Source organism: Physeter macrocephalus, chromosome 12, assembly GCF_002837175.3.
Source record: "Physeter macrocephalus isolate SW-GA chromosome 12, ASM283717v5, whole genome shotgun sequence".
In the NCBI taxonomy this organism is placed as follows: Eukaryota; Metazoa; Chordata; class Mammalia; order Artiodactyla; family Physeteridae; genus Physeter; species Physeter macrocephalus.
In genome coordinates this window covers 32,088,993-32,108,260 of record NC_041225.1, presented here as the reverse complement: position 1 = coordinate 32,108,260, position 19,268 = coordinate 32,088,993, and the positions used below count along the sequence as shown (strand labels likewise).

The 19,268-nt window shown below is 42.9% G+C and overlaps 1 protein-coding gene and 1 pseudogene across 1 annotated transcript in view; both read left to right on the top strand.

Moving 5' to 3' along the window:
* The first annotated feature begins 2,608 nt into the window (after positions 1–2,608).
* The window catches only part of ADAM17 (ADAM metallopeptidase domain 17), a 54,167-nt gene continuing 37,507 nt past the window's right edge, over positions 2,609–19,268 (top strand). The window contains exons 1-2 of the mRNA XM_007127655.4: positions 2,609–2,952; positions 14,006–14,138. Coding sequence (XP_007127717.1) covers positions 2,856–2,952; positions 14,006–14,138 — 230 coding nt within the window. The 5' untranslated portion in view covers positions 2,609–2,855. The remainder of the gene's footprint in view (positions 2,953–14,005; positions 14,139–19,268) is intronic.
* LOC102978275 (ubiquitin-conjugating enzyme E2 Q1-like) lies at positions 14,174–19,231 on the top strand (annotated as a pseudogene).

Below are 19,268 nucleotides of genomic sequence, written 5' to 3'. Positions count from 1 at the left end.
TTCCAAGCTCAGGCAGATAGTCTTTGGCAGGTCTCAGTTACTTGCTGGCTGTGGGCTGGTGACCTCTCTTCCTATGAACCACTCCATAGTCTTCTTGCATGTTCTCATGACTCAGAAGCTGGCTTTGCCTAGTGAGTGATCCAAGAGAGAGCAAGCGAGTAAGAGAACACCTGAGATGGAAGACACAGTCTCTTACAACCTAACCTTGGAAGTGAAATACCATCACTTCCTCTTTGCGCTATTGGCCACAGAGACCAACTTTGGACCATTGTGGCAGGGGACGGACTCTACAAGGGAGTGAATATCAGGAAGCAGGGATCATTGGGGGCCATCGGGGAGGCTGGCTACCACAGTGGCTTTCAAATCTGTCAGGTATTTATATTCCATTGGGTAGATTTAAACCTAAGAGTTTTAATTTTGAATGTCAGTGTTGGGACTTCCTTGGTGGTGCAGTGGTTAAGAATCCCCCTGCCAACGTAGGGGACACGGGTTCGAGCCCTGGTCCGGGAAGATCCCTCATGCCGCGGAGCAGCTAAGCCCGTGCGCCACAACTACTGAGACTGCGCTCTGGAGCCTGCGTGCCACAACTACTGAAGTCCGTGTGCCTAGAGCCCGTGCTCCACAACAAGAGAAGCCACTGCAATGAGAAGCCCGCGCACCGCAATTAAGAGTAGCCCCCGCTCGCCACAACTAGAGACAGTCTGCAGGCAGCAATGAAGACCCAATGCAGCCAAAAATAAATAAGTAAAATTAAAAATAAATAAATGTCAGTGTTTACATTATGCTGGAAATTTCATCCTTTGCAACTACTTACATTTATGATGAAAAATGTTAAATGTATATAGGGAGTACATATTTTTTAAAAATTCTTTTGGGGATAAGAGTATACAAGTTTGAAGATAGCTGGCTCAGACTACTAGTTCTATCCAAAGTGTCCCTCTTATTATGTTCCTCTGGCTCTTTATCTCCCCCACGTGGTGCTCTTATATCTTAAAGGCATGGACAATTTATAAATGAAAGATAAACCTCAAACTGGAAATCATTATTTGGGTCCTGATTTGTGAATGGGAAAAATTACTTGAAACCTTGACTGTCTCTGAAAATCTAGGACTTCTGGATATGAATAAGCAAATGAATCAGGAACTTTACTTTTTTAAAATGGCGTTTATTAAACAGCTAGTGAAGGGCCGTCTATGAGCAAGGTACTGTAGAGGGGCTGTGGGTGGAACACAGAAAGAGTATAATCTAGGATCTACTAAAGGTATAAGCTGGAGAGCATGGTGTCTGGGTGCTCAGAAAGTAAGATGATATTCTCACTGTACAAAAATAAATTGTCCACAACTGTCACGTTTTATGGGATACATCTTTTAAAAATTATGTACAATTTGCAGAGGTGAACCTCTGCTTACTTTTTGATTAGGTATGCCATCAATGTATGTTTAATGAAGGCATTTTATACCTCAGATGAACACAACAGGTTCAGTTAAGCCCAAAATGCACAAAACCAGTAACTCTGGATAATAACTGTTGGGAAAAGATGCTGAGATTTTACTGAGGCATGCCACAGTGAACCTAAATTCAAACCATAGTTTGAGTATTTTATTAGGAGTAGCCGTAAAACTTGACCAGACAGGACTAATATTCTATTCCTAAGAATTTTCGATTTCATAATGGAGACAAGGCTGTCCCACTCACTCACTCTTAAGCGGAAAATGTGTTCTGTCATACTTGCATAAACTGTAGTTGAACCAAAATAGCGATTCACGTCCAACGTTATTAGAATGTTTTATTCAGTACCATAAACATTAGAGCTAAAATTATGCAAAGGATTGCAAAACAAAACACAAACTGTCTTGGCAAATTCCCAGCCTAAGCTAAAGTGACCAAGCACAGAGCTGAGTTTCAAGAAGCTGGCTGGACCTCTCTAGAACCTGTACGGGCAGACGAGGAGTTAGGTTTAGGATTTAGTTTCTGGAAATGCTTGCAGACCCTCTACATACAGCGGGGCCAACGAGAAAATGGGCATCAAGGAAGCGCCTATTTATTTCCCTCCACAAAGCCTCTTCCGTTACAACGGACGGAGGCCTGAGACGCCCGGGTGGTACGACGCTGGGCCCCGAAAGCCACGCTGCACCCCATTTGCGACTAGGAGGCTGGTCTCGCAGAAGCTGGCGCATGGACGCGGGGCCTCCTGCTCCCGGGAGCCCGTCCTTCGTCCCAGGCACTTCGCTGCTGGGTCATCACCCCGAGCCCACCCGGCCCGGCGCTCCTCCTCGTCCACTCTAGACACCACGGTGGTTTCCACAGCTAGGTAGTAAAAAGGGTAACAGGGATCCTATCCAGACGTGGGTCGCACCGAGGCGAGAGAGGTGGCCGGGCGCGCCTCTGAAGCCCTACTCGCGAACTCCCGCCTCCCTCGCGGCGGTCACCCAAGGACAGAGGCGTGGCCCGAGTGGGTCGAGTCAGGACGTCGCGGGCCGCGTCAGAGGCGGCGCCGGCCGAGCCACGGCGGGACGCAAAGGGGCGGACGGAGGGGCCGCAAAATGGCGGCGCGCCGGCGCGGGGCCGGCGGTAGCGAGGGCCTCCCGGCATTCCGCGCGGCGCCCGGCTGTGGGCGGTGCGGGGGTCGGCGGCGGCGGCCGGAAGCAGGCTGAGCCAGCCTGTCCGAGCGCTGCCTGCGCTTCCGGGAATCTGGAGCCCGGCTCTAGAGTTTTCCGGTAGGCGGTGCGGTAAGAGTAAGAGGCTGCAGGCGCCGGGCCGGGCGGATCCCTTCCTCTCCCAATGTTAGCAGCGTCCTGAGCCCCCGTCAGGCGAAGACTGCCCAGAGAGGTGGAGCCGCTGGCCGGACCGGGAACATGAGGCAGTGTGTCCTCTTCCTGAGCAGCTTGGTTCCTTTCGTGCTGTCGCCGCGACCGCCGGACGAGCCGGGCTTCGGCTCCCCCCAGCGACTCGGTAAAGACCCTGCGGATCTGGCTTCGGCCGGCAACGGGTGCCTGGAACGCGCAGCTTTCGGGGAAGAGCAGGGGAGCAGGATCTATCAGGTGTTTGGGGGCGGGGTATTGGACGACGGTTGCGCGTCCCTGAGTTTGCAGCGTAGCAAGGGGGTGTGGCTCTCAGAGTTCAGGAAAGAATGGCGATGGGCAGGGATCCTGGAGGGAGCCTCCGGGAGTGACTGAGGGCCTGGGAGGGGTCTGCCCGCTGAGTTCGTGTTTGGGCGTGTGTTCCGGACAGAGGTGAGGCGGGGTGGTGGTGGCTCGTGTTCGGAGAGGGAGATGTGGTCCAGGTCCCTGCCCTTCTCGGGAGCAAATCTGTATTGTGTCTTTACCAAAGGCAGGGTTCTGGAGGAGGATAGGAAGGCCCAAGGCTGCACGGCTCTTCCTGGCTCTCCAAGGAAGCGAAGTAGGTTTTCTTCTGTAGGAGGTACTTAGGCGGTAATCTGGTTGGAAGGCGGTGCCTGGGGAACTCGTCTTGGAGTTGCTTTTTGCGAACATCTTAAGCGTGTTAGTTATTTAAATTGTAGTTTATGGAAGGTACTTAAACTTGCCGGGCCAGCTCGTAATTCCGCTGCTGTGAATGCCTTCCTTGGCATTTGAAACAAAAATTATCAGGGACGACCAATTTGGTCAGTTTTGAGGCCAGAAAGTAGAGGGTCATGTGGATTTTCTAAAGAGCTTGGATTTGAAGGATGGACTAACATTGAGAGATGTGAAATTTGGTGGGAGTTAGTTTGTGTAAACGTATAGTGACCCCTGTTAGGGTCCTTTATCTGTTAAAAGTTAGCATGTAAGAGAGCTTGATTAATTAGTAGCAAAGTATGAATCAGTATATTTTCCCAGTGTGAGAAGTTGTAGCCTCATTTTTCATGGTTGTTTTGGCCCCCAGATCTCACCATGAATCCATATAGTATAGTATCGTGCAGATTGAGACACTGTGTAGATTTTCTTTATGGCCAATAAGAACTTTGCATTAGTTTACCTGGCAATTCTTTTTCCTTCTTTAATGGACAAAGATTGTAATTGGCGGAGGGTATTAAAGGTGTTGTGTTCTCACCTGAACAACTGCTTGTGGTTATCTCAAATTTCAATGGATTGCAGGTGATTAGTTTAATGAAAGGCCAGGGAGAACCTGGTAGGAAGTGCTGAGATGTGATAAGTTAATACAAATTGAAGGAAAATGATGAGTTAGGGGTGGTGAGGATGGAGGAGTAGCGTAACGGTCCACTTTGTAAGGATAAACGTTAATGAAAAGAGTAAACATGTATTTTGAAATATTAAAGTTATATTTTTACCACTAACACAACTGTTTCACTTTTGTTATCATTCTCTTGTTCACAAGTGGAAAAATAAGTAGAACGAATCCTAGGAATGCACATAGTATAGAAGAAGACATTACTTTCTAGGTCAATTCTCAGCAGCATTCACAAATCCTAAGGGTTTTTTTTTCTTTGACCGTGTGTTTTCATTTGCAAAGTGCAGACCACTGGTGCCAGAAAAATGCATAGACTTACCTTTTATTCACTGCATGTTTGAAGAACACATACTGTATGCAAGTTTTATGTGTGGCATTGGAAATATAAAGATCAGACTTTATTCATCTTCAAAAAGCTTTTGGTGTAGTAGAATAGAGACGTCTAAACAGTCAATTCTAGAACAATAGGAAGGAGAGTGAGAGAAGACATTATGGTGGGTATTATTTTCATCAGGGGACACTGAACCTATCCAGGGAAGGTTAGTGAAGGCTCCCTGAAGGAGGTGATGATATTGAGCCTAGGCTGTAAGGTTAAGTAGCTGAAGAGAGAAAATAAGGACAGTCCTGATGGAGGCACTTAGAGATTGTTAGAATTGAAATGAACCTTGGCGATCGTGTCTAGTTTTTTAAATAAAGTGGCAGGTAAGATGAGTCTCTGAAAGGTGTAGTGACTTGTCAGGTTCATTCAGTTAGTGATAAATATATGGCTTGAGGGTATTTTTTCTTTTGAAGAATGACTTTTTTGTGTGTTTGATAGCTTTGGATGTAGCTTGTTGCTTAACTCTACCCTACCAGTTAGATTGAATTGGTCGAGGCCAATGAATAATTTCATAGTTAAAGAGCATGGTTTATTGTTTAATAGCCTTCTTATCCTATAAATGTTACCATAACCCCATAACTGCAGTTCTAAATATTGATTAGGGATTTGACAATATTTTCTGAAGAATAAAAATGTATAATAGAATCTGGCTTTTGGAGTACTCCACAGGTCACCCAAAATGATTTCAATTGAACTGTCATGAATTGCATAATTTAGGAAATTTACAAGTCATTTGAGCTCAGTCATAATGGTATCTTGTTGAAGTTACAGCTGGGGTATATAAGTGTCACTGTGATTTCAAAAGAGTTTTCTCTGTGTTACTTTTAATAAAAGAATATAGTGGGTGGAAGGAAAAAAAATACAGGTCACAGATGAGGGATGAAAATTTGTGTCTGAAACATATATTTGAAATGTACCTTTAGGTAATTGGCATGGGGATTCTACACGTTGCAGCGCTCATTTCTCATTCTTGACGGCATCATTTTGCTCAATATTTTGACATCTGACTTCGTCTTTTGATGTTAATTTTGCTTACAGGCTGGATTCTTTTGAAACTAAAACACCCACCCCACCTGCTTCAAGAGAAATTTAATGCAGTTCTCCTTTGTACTAGTCAGAGAGAGAAACTGTATTTCTAGAGTAGAACAAAGAGAAGAGTTAAGCAGAACGCCATGGTGGGGAAACTGGAGAATTCCATTTGGCCTTTGTGGGGTTTTCCAGAACATTAAGTGTAGGTGTCCTTCAGGGCCAAGTGTGGTTGAATTTTAGATCCTTCACCATTTTGTATTTGTGAGAGATGGTGAGTGTTTTCAGTTGGAAGTATACTTTGAGGAAAGTCAGAAAAAGATGGGTAGGGAGGGAGGGACAGGAAGAGGCTTCACAGAGGTTGGGAGGTGAAATGAAGTGCTTTTTCACATATTCCTTAACTTAGTCCTAAAATGAACCAAGGAGATGGGTATCTCCCTCCGCACATACCTCCTTTTCTTTTTTTCTCTCTTTTAATAAGAGTTGTAGGCTTTGACAAGTCTCATCTGTTGCCCTGGTTTCACTTACCATTTGACTGTTTGGATAACCACCAAATATGTGTCTCTGACCTAGACTTGTTCTCTGAAGCTCCACTCTCATGTATCCACCTCAGTGTTCACAGGTACCTCAAACATATGTCCAAAATTACTTACCTCTTTGTTTGATTAGAAGAATGTGTATAGGAGACAAGGTGTAATCTAGGAAAAGGCAGCGGCGCTGGAAATTGTGGAAGTAATCTCATTGCTTAACCCGAATTTGCATCCATTTCAGCTACAGAGCCTTATGGATCAATCCAGGGTTCTTTGGAGGTTCCCTTGGGCTGTGCTCACTTTCATTTTTGGCTCAGGGTTTCCATGTGACTCGTCTTGCTGGAGAGTCTTGGTCCAGGTTTAGTCCCGGCCCAGGTGAAGGGCTCTTGATAAGGAATTATTTGAGGCAGCTCACCCTCCAGCTTCCCTAACTGGTATAAATCCATAAAATTAGGTTTTTAGTTCCCAGGTTCTGGGGTGCACTGCCTAGCAAACAGCACTGTTCTTTTCTTATCCCTTAGTCCCAAGGAGGGATTCACCCATGCCTAGGCTTGTTGCAGAGTGACCCGACCAGGCCTCCCCCTTGTCCTGCATATTTTGGGGAGTATTGAAGAGCAGTCACGTCTCATGTGTCTTCTGCACAAGCAGAATAAACACTTGACAGCAGCCCTGCCTTTATCTTTTCCACTTCTGACACCAGAAGTGGGCCCATGACACTGTGTCATTTTGGGGGAGCTCTTCATACTCTGCGCAGCAGAGCCGTGGAGAGTGAGCAGAGTGCTACAGGGGGTCTGCATGACAATTGCAAGTTGAACTCCAGGAAGATGCAATTTATTGCAAAAAGAAAAGAGAAATTTAAGTAAAAAGTTCACAAGTGTTCCCAGACTCTTCTAACGCCTCATTATTTAAAGATCAGTTTTATCTTAAAAGCTTGCCTTGGCTTTGATGAATGAAGTAAGGGTGTATTTTGTGTCGTTGTACCAAAAGTCAGTGGCCATACAAGCATATCCTGGAGACAGAACGGTTCAGGTATGAGAGAAGGGTAGAGTAAGAAGGTTTATCAAATCTATAGGCCACTCCATATCTGTATCCAGAAAGCCGGTTTGTTGCAGGCCTGAAGGTCCAGCTTCCTCTTTATTATTTATTTTATTTATTTATTTATTTTTGGCTGTGTTGGGTCTTCGTTGCTGCACGGGCTTTCTCTCGCTGCAGCGAACGGGGGCTACTCTTCGTTGTGGTGTGCGGGCTTCTCATTGTGGTGGCTTCTCTTGTTGCGGAGCACAGGCTCTAGGCGCGTGGGTTTCAGTAGCTGTGGCTCACACGCTCAGTAGTTGTGGTACACGGGCTTAGTTGCTCCACAGCATGTGGGATAATCTATAGGCCACTCCATATCTGTATCCAGAAAGCCGGTTTGTTGCAGGCCTGAAGGTCCAGCTTCCTCTTTATTATTATTTTTTTTAAAGGGAACTTTATTTTATTTATTTATTTATTTTTGGCTGTGTTGGGTCTTCATTGCTGTTGGCAGGCGGATCCTTAACCATTGCGCCACCAGGGAAGCCCTCTGTTTATTCTTTGAGAACATAAGAAAAGGAATGAAGTTTCAGCTGCTTTTTAACCACTGATCTTGATTTTGAAAATCATAGAATAACAGATTTACTCTTTCCCTGCTTAAAATCATTATGTGATTTATCAGTGACATAACCGCAAATATATGATGACTTAATGCAAAAAAGTTCTATGTAAATGAATAATTGCAAACTGTATATAAAGGAACAAGATACAGTGTAGAACTTCAGAATCTTTCAGCATCCACTTGTCCCCTTATATCAACCTGCTAAAAAACAAAATTCAACCGAGTAAATCTGAAGATCTAATTGGCTTTATAGGCGACTTATGAATTGGGCAGCATCCCTTCTAGCAACTAGAAGGGCCCTCTGAGGGTTTGTACCAAATGGAAGGTTTTTATAGGAATAAGGGTCGGGCAAGGGATCTGTTAGCGAAAGAAAAGAAAAGGATTGTTTTTAGGCCAGGACATCATCTTTTTGGGGGGAAGGGAACTGGCAAGGATTTTATCATATGGATAACCTCTTCTTCCTCTGGGGGATGGAGGGGGCCCCTACGACAGATTACCTCATTAGTAGACATTTCCAAACTTGTTGGTTAAGATTACTTTTCTGGTGAAGGTCAAAACTACAGTTAGGTATTAAACCTAGGTTTGGTATCGTGGGCTTTAGCAAAAGTGTGCTTATGGTTTTTCTCGTCAACAAATCCCTCCCCCAAACCTCCTCTTAGTTGTGTATTTTTTTAAATCTCAGTGAATGTGGTGCCACTGTCTACCCAGGTATCCAAGCCAGAAACCTGGGGGTCTTTTAGTGATCTCCACACGGATTGCTCAGCAGCTTACTGGCTGATTTCCCAGACTCCACTTTTGTCCTCCTCTAGCCCGTTCTGCGCACTGCACTTGTTGTTGAACCCAAGCTCACGTGCCTGACGCACAGTGAGGCCCAACAGATGGAAATGTCCGAGTTTGGAGCAGAAGAAGGTTTACTGATTGGGAGGGCACCGATGGAGAAGATGGGAGATGTAGGCTTGTCTCAGATCCATCTTCCTGGCTGGCCATGGGTTTTAAAGGCAACGTTTGGGGTGAGGGTTGCAGGGAGCATGACTTTCTTCTGATTGGTTGGTGGTGAAGTAACGGCGGGGTTTTTCATGAGTCTTAATCATCAGCTTTCTGGTTCCAACCAGTCTGGGTTCTGTGTGCTTGTGGTCAGCTTGTAGTCACTATCCTCCACTTGGGAGGAGGGGGGTGTCTTAGTTCCTGCAGAACAACTCAAAGATTTGTGTCAGATTGTTCTGTATATCCCTGGAGGAGGAACTAGGACTCTCTCTTGTTTCTTGACCGTTTTCCCTTTGTTTCAGCCTTCCATCACTTCTCTAATTAGTAATTGCTTGAATCTGCTCTTTGGAACTCGGGGAAGGTGTAAGGGACTAAAGCCTTTTCTACAAACCAGAAACGGGGGACAGAAGGGCTTTTGTAGGGACTTCCTTGGTGGACCAGTGGTTAAGAATCTGCCTTCCAGTGCCAGGGACACGGGTTTGAGCCCTGGTCCGGGAAGATCCCACATGCTGCAGAGCAACTAAGCCCATGCGCCACAGCTACTCAGCCTGCGCTCTAGAGCCTGTGAGCCACAACTACTGAGCCCGTGAACCACAACTACCGAAGCCCACGCGCCTAGAGCCCGTGCTCCGCAACAAGAGAAGCGACAGCAATGAGAAGCCCGCGCACCGCAACGAAGAGCAACCCCCGCTTGCCGCAATTAGAGGAAGCCCGCGCGCAGCCAAAATTAATTAATTAATAATTTTTTTTAAAAAATGAAAGGTTTTTTTTTATCTGGGAGGGCCCTGAAACGTCCTGCTTGGTTTCAGTCCCGCCTTTTCTTTGATACTCTTCAATCCCTGAGGGCAACAGAGGCAGGTCAAGAAAGAGAATAAAGTTTCAGATAGAGAGGCTAATCATAAACTTGGCAGGGGAACTTGGTTTTAGGGGCATTTGGTTTCACAGTCACGATGAAATTTCTAATTTATAGCTGTTGCCCTTATCCAAAGTCAAAAATCCTTAATTTAGTTCCACCACCAGACCTCCGCCTGCCTCTGCAGCCTCACACCTCTTCATGTCCGCGGCGCCGTTCTGCACAACAGCCTCACTGACTTGCTCTCAATTTTTTGAGTGTATTGTGTTCTGTATTTCTTGTGGACCTCAGCATAGGTATGCCCTCTGCTTAGAACCCTGTCCTTTCTTTTCGTTCTCTTGGCTGCTTCCTCATCCTTTCCGTCTTAACTTCAGCGCTGTTTCCCTGGGAAAGCATCCTTGGCTTGCCACACAGGGGTCATGCTCCTGCTGTGTCCTATAAATTCTTCCCATTTCCTCTCCCTTGGTTTGTGACATACTTTATAATGATTTTTTGTGTGATACTCTTTCCCCCAAAGTCGCAATATTGGAAATGTATCTCTCCTTCTCTCCATTAATATCCCTAGTGCTTGGAAAGTAGGAGGTTTTCAATAACTTTTTGTTGAATAAATGAATAGGTGGGGTCTGGTGGAAAGGGGAAAAGTATGTGCAGAATGTGTTGGCAAGAAAGGAGGGATGGGAGTGGGGGTGGAAGAGATTAAAAAAGCAGTGAGTAAGGGTAGGGTCCCTAAGGAGGACCAGACAGAGGAGGCCAAGTGAGGGAAACTAACACGTGGCAGAGAAGAGCAGAGAGCTTTGGGGAGGGGATCCTAAATAATATAGTACTCTCGTCTGACCTTTTGAATAGTGTGTTTTCTAATATGTGTTTGTAGCAGCCGAAATGAGAAAAGCTCAGTTGTTTAGGGTGATCACTGGAGCAACTTGTAGGAAGCAAGGAAAGTGTTCTCATTGTAGAGCATGCTGGGCAGCCATTGTGGCGTTTCTCAACAGGAGAGTATGACCATACACTGAGCTGATAAGGAAGGTAGTTTTTGTAGCATTGTCTAGTATAAACTGTCATAAACTCTACTGTAAGAAGTTAAGTGGTTTATACTTAAGATTTTTGAGATTTTTGGATATGGATGGGGGGAAATATAAATTCTGTTGAAAAAGCTATAGAAAATTGGATTACCGATGATTGGAATTTTGGAAGGAAAGTGCAGTGAGATACCGAGCATCTGAGAGGTTACCTGCAAGAGCAGGAGCTCAGGGTGTTGGACAAAGAGAGCGCATTTACCATGCTGCTTGTAATGGCTCCCGGACGTCCAGTTTGAGACCTGTCATTATTAAAAGGGGTAAATTACAATGGAAACATATTAGTTAAGTATTTTAAAGTGCTTTAGCAAGCTGCATTTAAAAAGTGCTTATTATAGAAAAATACCTAAAGATAACCGATGATGTTACTATCTTGCTCTTATTTTTTTTTCTAGCCCTGTTTGTATACATAGTTAAGGTCATGCAGTATGAACAGTTTTTAAAATCTACCTTTGTTTATTTAATATTATAATAAAGTGTTTCCTCATGTTCTTAAAACCTGTTGTTGACAGCATTTTAAATGATTGCAGATTTTTTTTTTTTTTTTGGTCATTTGGGGATGCTATAACTTCTCTATTTGCCGGGTATTAATTTACTTCGTTTCCAACTTTCTTAAAACTAATACAGGGCTGAACAGTGAACATCTGTATGCTTAAAGGTGTTTTTCTTCGCTTTATTTCCTTAGTTTAGCCTAGTTGAGCGGTTCTCAAGCTGGAGTAGGTGTGCACCAGCATATCACCTGGGAGGCACGTTAAACACAGGCGGCTGGGCCCTGCACCTGGAAGTTCCGACTGAGGAGGACTGGGATGGGAAACAAGTTCCCAGGCGGTGACTGGGGGTAGCGACCACTCTTTGAGAACTGCTGGCCTCTATTGTTGACAGTGAGACTGTAGAATTGAGGTTAAGTTTCTCAGTCAGTGGGAGTGATGATGATCTTGAATGAAACTGAGTCTGTGTACCAGCCTGTATCAGGGAAGTGGAAGAGCTAAAGGACTGTATCAGCATTGAGAATTTGAGCAAAGGAGTGCTGTTTTGTGCAAGGTTCTGCGCCAGGTGTTGTGAGGTAAGAATACTGTGATTTTAAAACAGAGCTCATTTTTGGCCATTTTACAGTCTATTTGTGGGATAAGACAAATACGACTAAAAAATGCCAGAAGAAAGGTGTAAACAAAAAGCTTCAGAATTCAGAGGGAGGCATGGTCATGTTTGATTGACATGTCAAAAAGTAGGAGGCCAAGAAGTGGAAGGTCCCCGAAGAGGTAGGCTATTTTTAAGCAGTTTCAAAAGTTGAAATCAATAAAGCTTGGGGTTTTCAGCCAGACAGGCCCCAGTTCAAATCCTAGTGCTGTGCTGCCTTAGCTTTGTGATATTATTCTCTCCGAGTCTGTTTCTTCATTTGTAAAATGGGGAAAATACCCCAAGATGTTTGTGTAGATAACATAGAACACCTAGTATGGTGTCTTGTGGGAAACAAAACACTCAAAAATTGTTGAATAAATGATAAGCTTCTTGAAGGTTTTTCATTGGTGCCTCAAAGCATTGTAATTAGCAAGGCCAAATCACCAATAAACATCCCTCGGCATAAAAGAGATTGATGCCTTCCGAAACAGCTTTCCTCTGGATTAAAATTAAAAGGAAATTTTTGTTAACAGAAAATGGGTGGTACCCAGCAAGTGTGAAATTTGCTACCACTTTAACCTTATCTTGAGTTAGAGCCTTGAATGGACTTTGATTAGATTGCTTTAACCATATAGTAGTGTTCCTCTTCACATTTGCTTGAGTATTATGTGACAGTGGGGCATTTTTCCTTCTTTGACCACTCTGTATAAATTGGCCCTTCCCCTGCCTCTCTGCTGTCCTGTTTTCATACCACGGCACTGACGTGGATTTTCTTGTGCATTGTCCGTCTCTCCCACTAAAATGAGTGCTGCTTTAGGCAAGGACTTGGCTGTGTTGAGTGCTGTATCCTGGTACTTAGACCAGGGCCTGGCACACAGCAGTGAATGAACGGATGAAAGAGCCAATTGAGGATATTCAGGGGAAGAGGACGGAGAAAAGTATTGGGTGGATTCTTTCTTTTAAAAAGGGTTTTGTGAGCATATTTAACTGTAGTAGCAACACACTTGTATTTTAAGCTCCTGCTGCTATATTTTGAGGACATTCTAAGTCCAGTGGAATGATTTTGAATACCATTGCTTCTCCAGTGATATTTGTTGAGAGAAAAGGAAAGCATCAGCTCAAATATTTTTAGACAGTTTTTACAGAGACTTAAGTCACCAAAATTGTCTTCCAAAAATCCTCCTGATTGTGGGAGGGACAGCTGAGTTGCTGTTGATAAAAAGTGACTTATGGGGGTAGCATATACTCTATAGTGTTTACTCTTGCTCTATACCAAATAGAAACTTATTTGTGCTTGTTCTATCTTTGGGGCAGTCCATCTTTGCTTTTCCTGGATTCCAGGTCAGCCTGGTAAAATAATTAATGTTTTTCTTTTCCTGGGGATTGGTTTGGTCTTACCACTTATACTTCCTGCTGTCCGGTGGATTGATATTCTGCTGTGTCTGTTGAGGGCAGCAATGACCAGGATATTACCACTTCTTTGCTCTCTAATTTGGAATATGTGGTTTTTCTATAAAAGATTTTCTGTAAAAGATTTACTTTCCCAGTTTGGTTTCCTCAGGCCATTAATACATTTGTTGCTCTTTGTTACTGTACATCAACTGATAAGGAATTGATGTAGCCCAAGCGGGCAGTTGGCAGGCTTGATCTTAAAAAATTCTAAACATACAAGCCAGAAATGCCTTGAATTTAGAAGTTAGTTCACTGCATACTGTGATACTCTCTGAGATATCAAAATTATTAGTATCTAATACGAACATGGACTCATGTTCACATTTCCCTGATTGTCACACATATCTTTCCACAATTGGTTTGCTTGACCTAGGATCCAAAACGGCTCACACGCTGGCTTGCTTACGTGCCTTCTGTCTTAAGTTCCTTCTGTCTCCACCCCTCCCTTCTTTCTCATGCCATTTGTTTCCTGGAGAAATTGGGTCATTTGTTTTGCAGGAATGGAACATTTTGGGTGTGGCTGATTACTTCCTAAAGTTGTTATTTAATTTGGCAACCTCTAATCCCTTTTTGTCTTAAAAACTTGTGTGTGTCTGTGTGTGTGTGTGTGTGTGTGTGTGTGTGTGTGTGTGTGTGTTTGGTAAAAGTATTTCGTAGGTCATGCTGGGGCATTACATCAGGAAGAGTTTGTTGTCTGATTCTCATTTTAATGATATTACAATTGATTAGTAAGTTTAGGTGTCAATAACCTTTTTACCTTTATTTCAGAAAAGCTTGATTCTTTGCTCTCAGACTACGATATCCTCTCTTTATCCAGTATCCAACAGCACTCTGTAAGAAAAAGGGATCTACAGGCCTCAACACACTTAGAAACACTACTAACTTTTTCAGCCTTGAAAAGGTAATTGGAATTATTCATAGAATAATGTTGGGGCAATGAGGGACTTGGTTTGGTAAAAGTAGAAAAATTGGAGTGTCTAATTAAATCTTAGAAAGTTACATTTTAAAGATTTGTAATATAATTATAGTCTGTCATGATTCTTATAATAGTGTATTGCTTATTCTAAAATTCATATAATGACTATTTTTTAAAAAGTAAATGTGTATTCCAAAGGAATTAATGATGGTATATTTATTTTTTGGAATTCTAACAAAGAATTGTAATTAATTGAATGATTATAATACTTTTGTGCTACTTTAGAATTGTCCACCTTATACTAAGTACTGTCTTAATTTTATATATGAAGACACTGAGGTTTAGAGATAAAGGATTTGTTTAGGACTCCACAACCTAGTGGTGAGCTGGGTCTCTTTCCACATTGAATTGCTCTTATGTCATAGCACAAATTGATAGATGTGGTCTGTTTGGGCATTAATTTTAATATCTCATGTTTTGCAGATGTAAATGTGTTAGATAATAACAGGCCTCTTTCTAAAGCCTTTTTAGGGAGCTTTACTAATATCAAATAACAAACATTGGGAGCGTATAAATGGGCTGACTTTTTCTTTATACATAGGGTAGGCCTTCTCCAACACACATATAAAAGTAATGTATGCACCTGATTTAAAAAACAAACTACAGAGGGACTTCCCTGGTGGTCCAGTGGTTAAGACTCCACGCTTCCACTGCGGGAGGCACAGGTTTGATCCCTGGTCAGGGAACTAAGATCCCTCATGCTGTGCGGCGTGGCCAAAAAAAAAAAAAACTATACAGGGTATGAGAAGTTTTTACTTCCCAGACCCAGCAAGTTTCCTGTATAAACTTCCAAAAGATTTTAATGCATATTTTTTGCATATAGATCTATATATATGTAGGTGATATAGATAACATAGATTTACCTCATTTTTAACAGCTGCATAAATATTCCTATTGCATAAAATTATGAGTTTGTTGGCTAGTACCGTACAGATGGATACTGTTTAATCAAAGTGATTTTTTTTCCTGTAACAAACAGTGCTCCAGTGAATACCCTATCTAGGTATTTTTATAGGATACATTCCTAAAAGGTGAATTACTGTACTGGATCAAGGGTATACATATTATAAATGTTTATTGATCTTGACGTGTTTCCTCCTGAAGACATTAGACCAATTTATTCTTCTAGCAACAGTGTGTGAGTTTACCTCTTTCTTGTTATCCTTGCCAATACTAGGTTTTATCAACCTTTGACTTTTCTTGCTCTGAAAGGGGATGGTAGCTCACAAATGTTTTGATTTTAATTTTGTGTAAAATTGATCATCTTTTCATGTGTTTATAAGTTATTTTTCTGTCTGCCTTTTCGTATCCATTTACCATTTTTCTATTGGGTTTATCCTTTGGGTTACTGAATTGTAGTAGTGCTTGGTATTAAGGAAATGAATCCATCATCACATGTGTTACTGATATTTTATGCACATATTTTTACTATATCTTTTTATTTTTCCTAGTTATTGCCATCATCCTTAGATTATTTTTGAATGATTTCTTTTTGTTGGATTTTATGTCAAAATATTGCAGTATAGGTTATCTAGCTTCACCTATAGCAAATTTGAGCAGAGTGGTGATATTAATAATAGCTATAGTTTATCAGGTATTTACTTCAGTAGGCACTTGACATATATTATCTCTGATTCTCACCATACTTTGCATAGAAGTCTTTGTTACTCCCTTTTTGAAGGCAAAGAAGAACTGAGGCTCAGAGAGGTTAGGTAAGTTGCCCAAAGTGACTCAGCTAGAAAGTGGAAGATAAAGGATTTGAACACAAGTCTGACTTCCAAAACTTGTGTTATTTCTGCTATGCTGATGAAGAGTTTGACGAAGGAGTGGAGACGTGGTAGCAAGAAATGAGTAGGCGCAAAGGAGGAAGGGAGAAGACTTTAAAATGATAAGAACTCAAAGTTTAGTTTTCTGGGTTTCTTTTGAAGTTAGACTTGAGGTAGCCTGTAGAATCCTTACTCTAGGGTCAAACACTGCCATAGCCTAACATACTTCTCTTTCGTGTTTCATAGATGCCATTGATTCATTAAGGAAATGTTAAACAACATCTCCTTATCTTCCCTCTGTGTAAGGAAGCAGAGAAATTTATAATTTAAATTTTCATCTTAAGTGTTTAACAGGAAATGTATCTAACAATATATGAGAACTTTGTATCGGGTACTTTAAAGTAGTTTATTTCATTTAACCCTCAAAACCATTCAGTTAGTAGTTGGTATTACTTCCACTTATAGATGAAGATAAACTAGGTTCAGAAATTAAGGCCGAGATCAAACAGCGAGTCGGTGGTGGAGGCGGGATTTGAGTCAGGTATGTCAGAATCCAAAGCCCATACCCTTTCTTTTCTGTTATACTGTGTTATTGAAGCTTAAAAGAAAAAAAAAATGTGATACTTGAAATGATCAAATTGTAGAGGGCTGAACTGCCTATATGAAGCCACTCATTATTTGTTGGGGATGGTAAATGAGATGTTCTGTTTTTAGATGGTAGAGGAGAGCAAAATAATTTAAGATCATAACATTAAATTTTAATGTGATTATTAGTGGTTGAAAAAGCATGGAAACACTGAGAGATTGTATGATGAGTTAAAGAGTAATCTTATGGTTAAAAAAAAAAGTTTGAAATTTACCCAGAAGTTACATTCCCTCTTTTTTATAAATCAAGAAATAGTATTACTATTAAAGTAATAAGGGCGGTGGCGGCGGAGGCCGGAGGCTCCCGGCTCGCTGGCCACGGGGCGGAGCAGAGGATGCAGCAGCTGCAGCCGCAGGGGCAGCCGCAGCGGCGCGGGGAGCGGCACCAGGGCAGCCCGGGGTTGGGGGTGGGTCCGGGGCGGGGGCCCTGCCCGAGTCCATCTTTCACCGCGGCCACGAGCGCTTCCGCCTTGCCAGCGCCTGCCAGGACGAGCTGAGCTGCGAGTTCCTGCTGGCTGGGGCCGGAGGGGCCGGGGTGAGGGGGCCGTGCCTGGACCGCATCTCCCCCCACGGGGGTCGGTGCCTGGGGATCCCGTCCGCATCCACTGCAACGTCACGGAGTCGTGCCCTGCTGTGCCCCCATCCGGTCAGTGGAGTCCGGTGACCCTAACTTGGCTGCTGATCACTATGAAATGAAAGAAGAAGAGCCAGCTGAGGGCAAGAAATCTGACGGCATCGGGAAAGAAAACTTGGCCATACTAGAGAAAATTAAAAAGAACCTGAGGCAAGATTACTTAAATGGTGCGGTGTGTGGCTTGGTGCAGGCTACTGACCGGCTGATGAAGGAGCTCAGGGATATATACCCATCACAGAGTTTCAGAGGTGGAAACTATGCAGTCGAACTCGTGAATGACAGTCTGTATGATTGGAATGTCAGACTCCTCAAAGTTGACCAGGACAGCGCTTTGCACAAGATCTCCAGATCCTCAAAGAGAAAAAAGGAGCTGACTTCATTCCTACTTAACTTTTCTTTTAAAGATAACTTTCCCTTTGACACGCTGTTTGTCAGGGTTTTGTTTCCAGTCCTCTCCTGGGGGTATGTTCTTGGCGGAGGTGCCATCTGCATGGAACTGCTCACCAAGCAGGGCTGGAGCAGTGCCTACTCAATAGAGTCAGTGATCATGCAGATCAGTGCCACACTGGTGAAGGGAAAAGCACGAGTGCAGTTTGGAGCCAGCAAATCTCAATACAGCCTGACAAGAGCACAGCAGTCCTACAAGTCCTTGGTGCAGATCCATGAAGAAAACGGCTAGTACACACCCCCGAAGGAAGATGGCTAACCCGGGAGTGCCATCCCCTTCCTCCTTCCCTAGGCACCACTGGACCAATTACCTTTGAATGCTGTATTTGGATCTCATGCTGCCTCTGTGGTTCCCTCCCTCATTTTTCCTGGACGTGATAGCTCTGCCTATTGCAGGACAATGATGGCTATTCTAAACGCTAAGAAAAAAAAAACAAAATAACAACAGCACAGAACTGTTTCAAGTACTCAAGACTGACTTACAGACCAACCAACCACCTGGCTGGAGCCCTTGCTAGCAGGCATTCTTAAACTTTTGAGCCTCCTTATATTGCTGGAAACGCAGCTGTGCTCCAGCCTAGAGCCTCCTTACCTATGCTGTGGTAAGGATTTTTAATTTATTTTCTCTTATTTCATGTACACTGCTTTTTTTGGTTACAGTGTATGATGGGTGTGTATGAAAAAAAATGTATCTTTGGGAAAACAATTACGGTTTGTTAATTTGAAAAAAAATAATGAATACAAATATTGTTTTAATACTTTTTTGATAATGTTATAATTTTTTTGGAGAAAGTTATACATATTATGTGATATCACTTATATGTGGAATCTAAAAATTAGTACAAATGAACTCACTTGCAAAACAGAAACAGACTCACAGACGTAGCAAACAAACTTACGGAAAAAAAAAAAAAAGAAAAGAAAACAAGCTTACGGTTACCAAAGGGGAAGGGGCTGGATAAATTGGGATTATGGGATTTACAGAATGCACACTACTGTATATAAAATAAAAGATTTATGTGTATCACAGGGAACTATATTCAATATCTTATAATAAACTATAATGGAAAAGAATCGGGAAAAAATATATAGATGTATACATATATATATTGATATATAACTGAATCACTTTGCTGTGTACCTGAAACTAACACAATATTGTAAATAAACTATACTTCAATTAAAAAAGAAAAGAAATATACACAGGAACCTAGGAAGAGATGAATTCCCAGGCCTCAGGAGAAACAGAAACTGGAGGGTGTTTATACCCCTTTGCCCTGGTGGTCCACTGTGAAAATGACTTCTGTAGACTGTGTGTGTTCCCACAAATGCATCTGTTGAAATCTTAATCCCTAATGCAATGGTGTTAGGAGGCGGGGCCTCTGGGAGGTGATTAGGTCGTGAGAGTGGAACCCTTGTGAATGAGATTAGCGCCTTTTTATTTTATTTATTTATTTATTTATTTATTTGTGGTACGCGGGCCTCTCGCTGCTGTGGCCTCTCCCGTTGCAGAGCACAGGCTCCGGACGCACAGGCTCAGCGGCCATGGCTCACGGGCCCAGC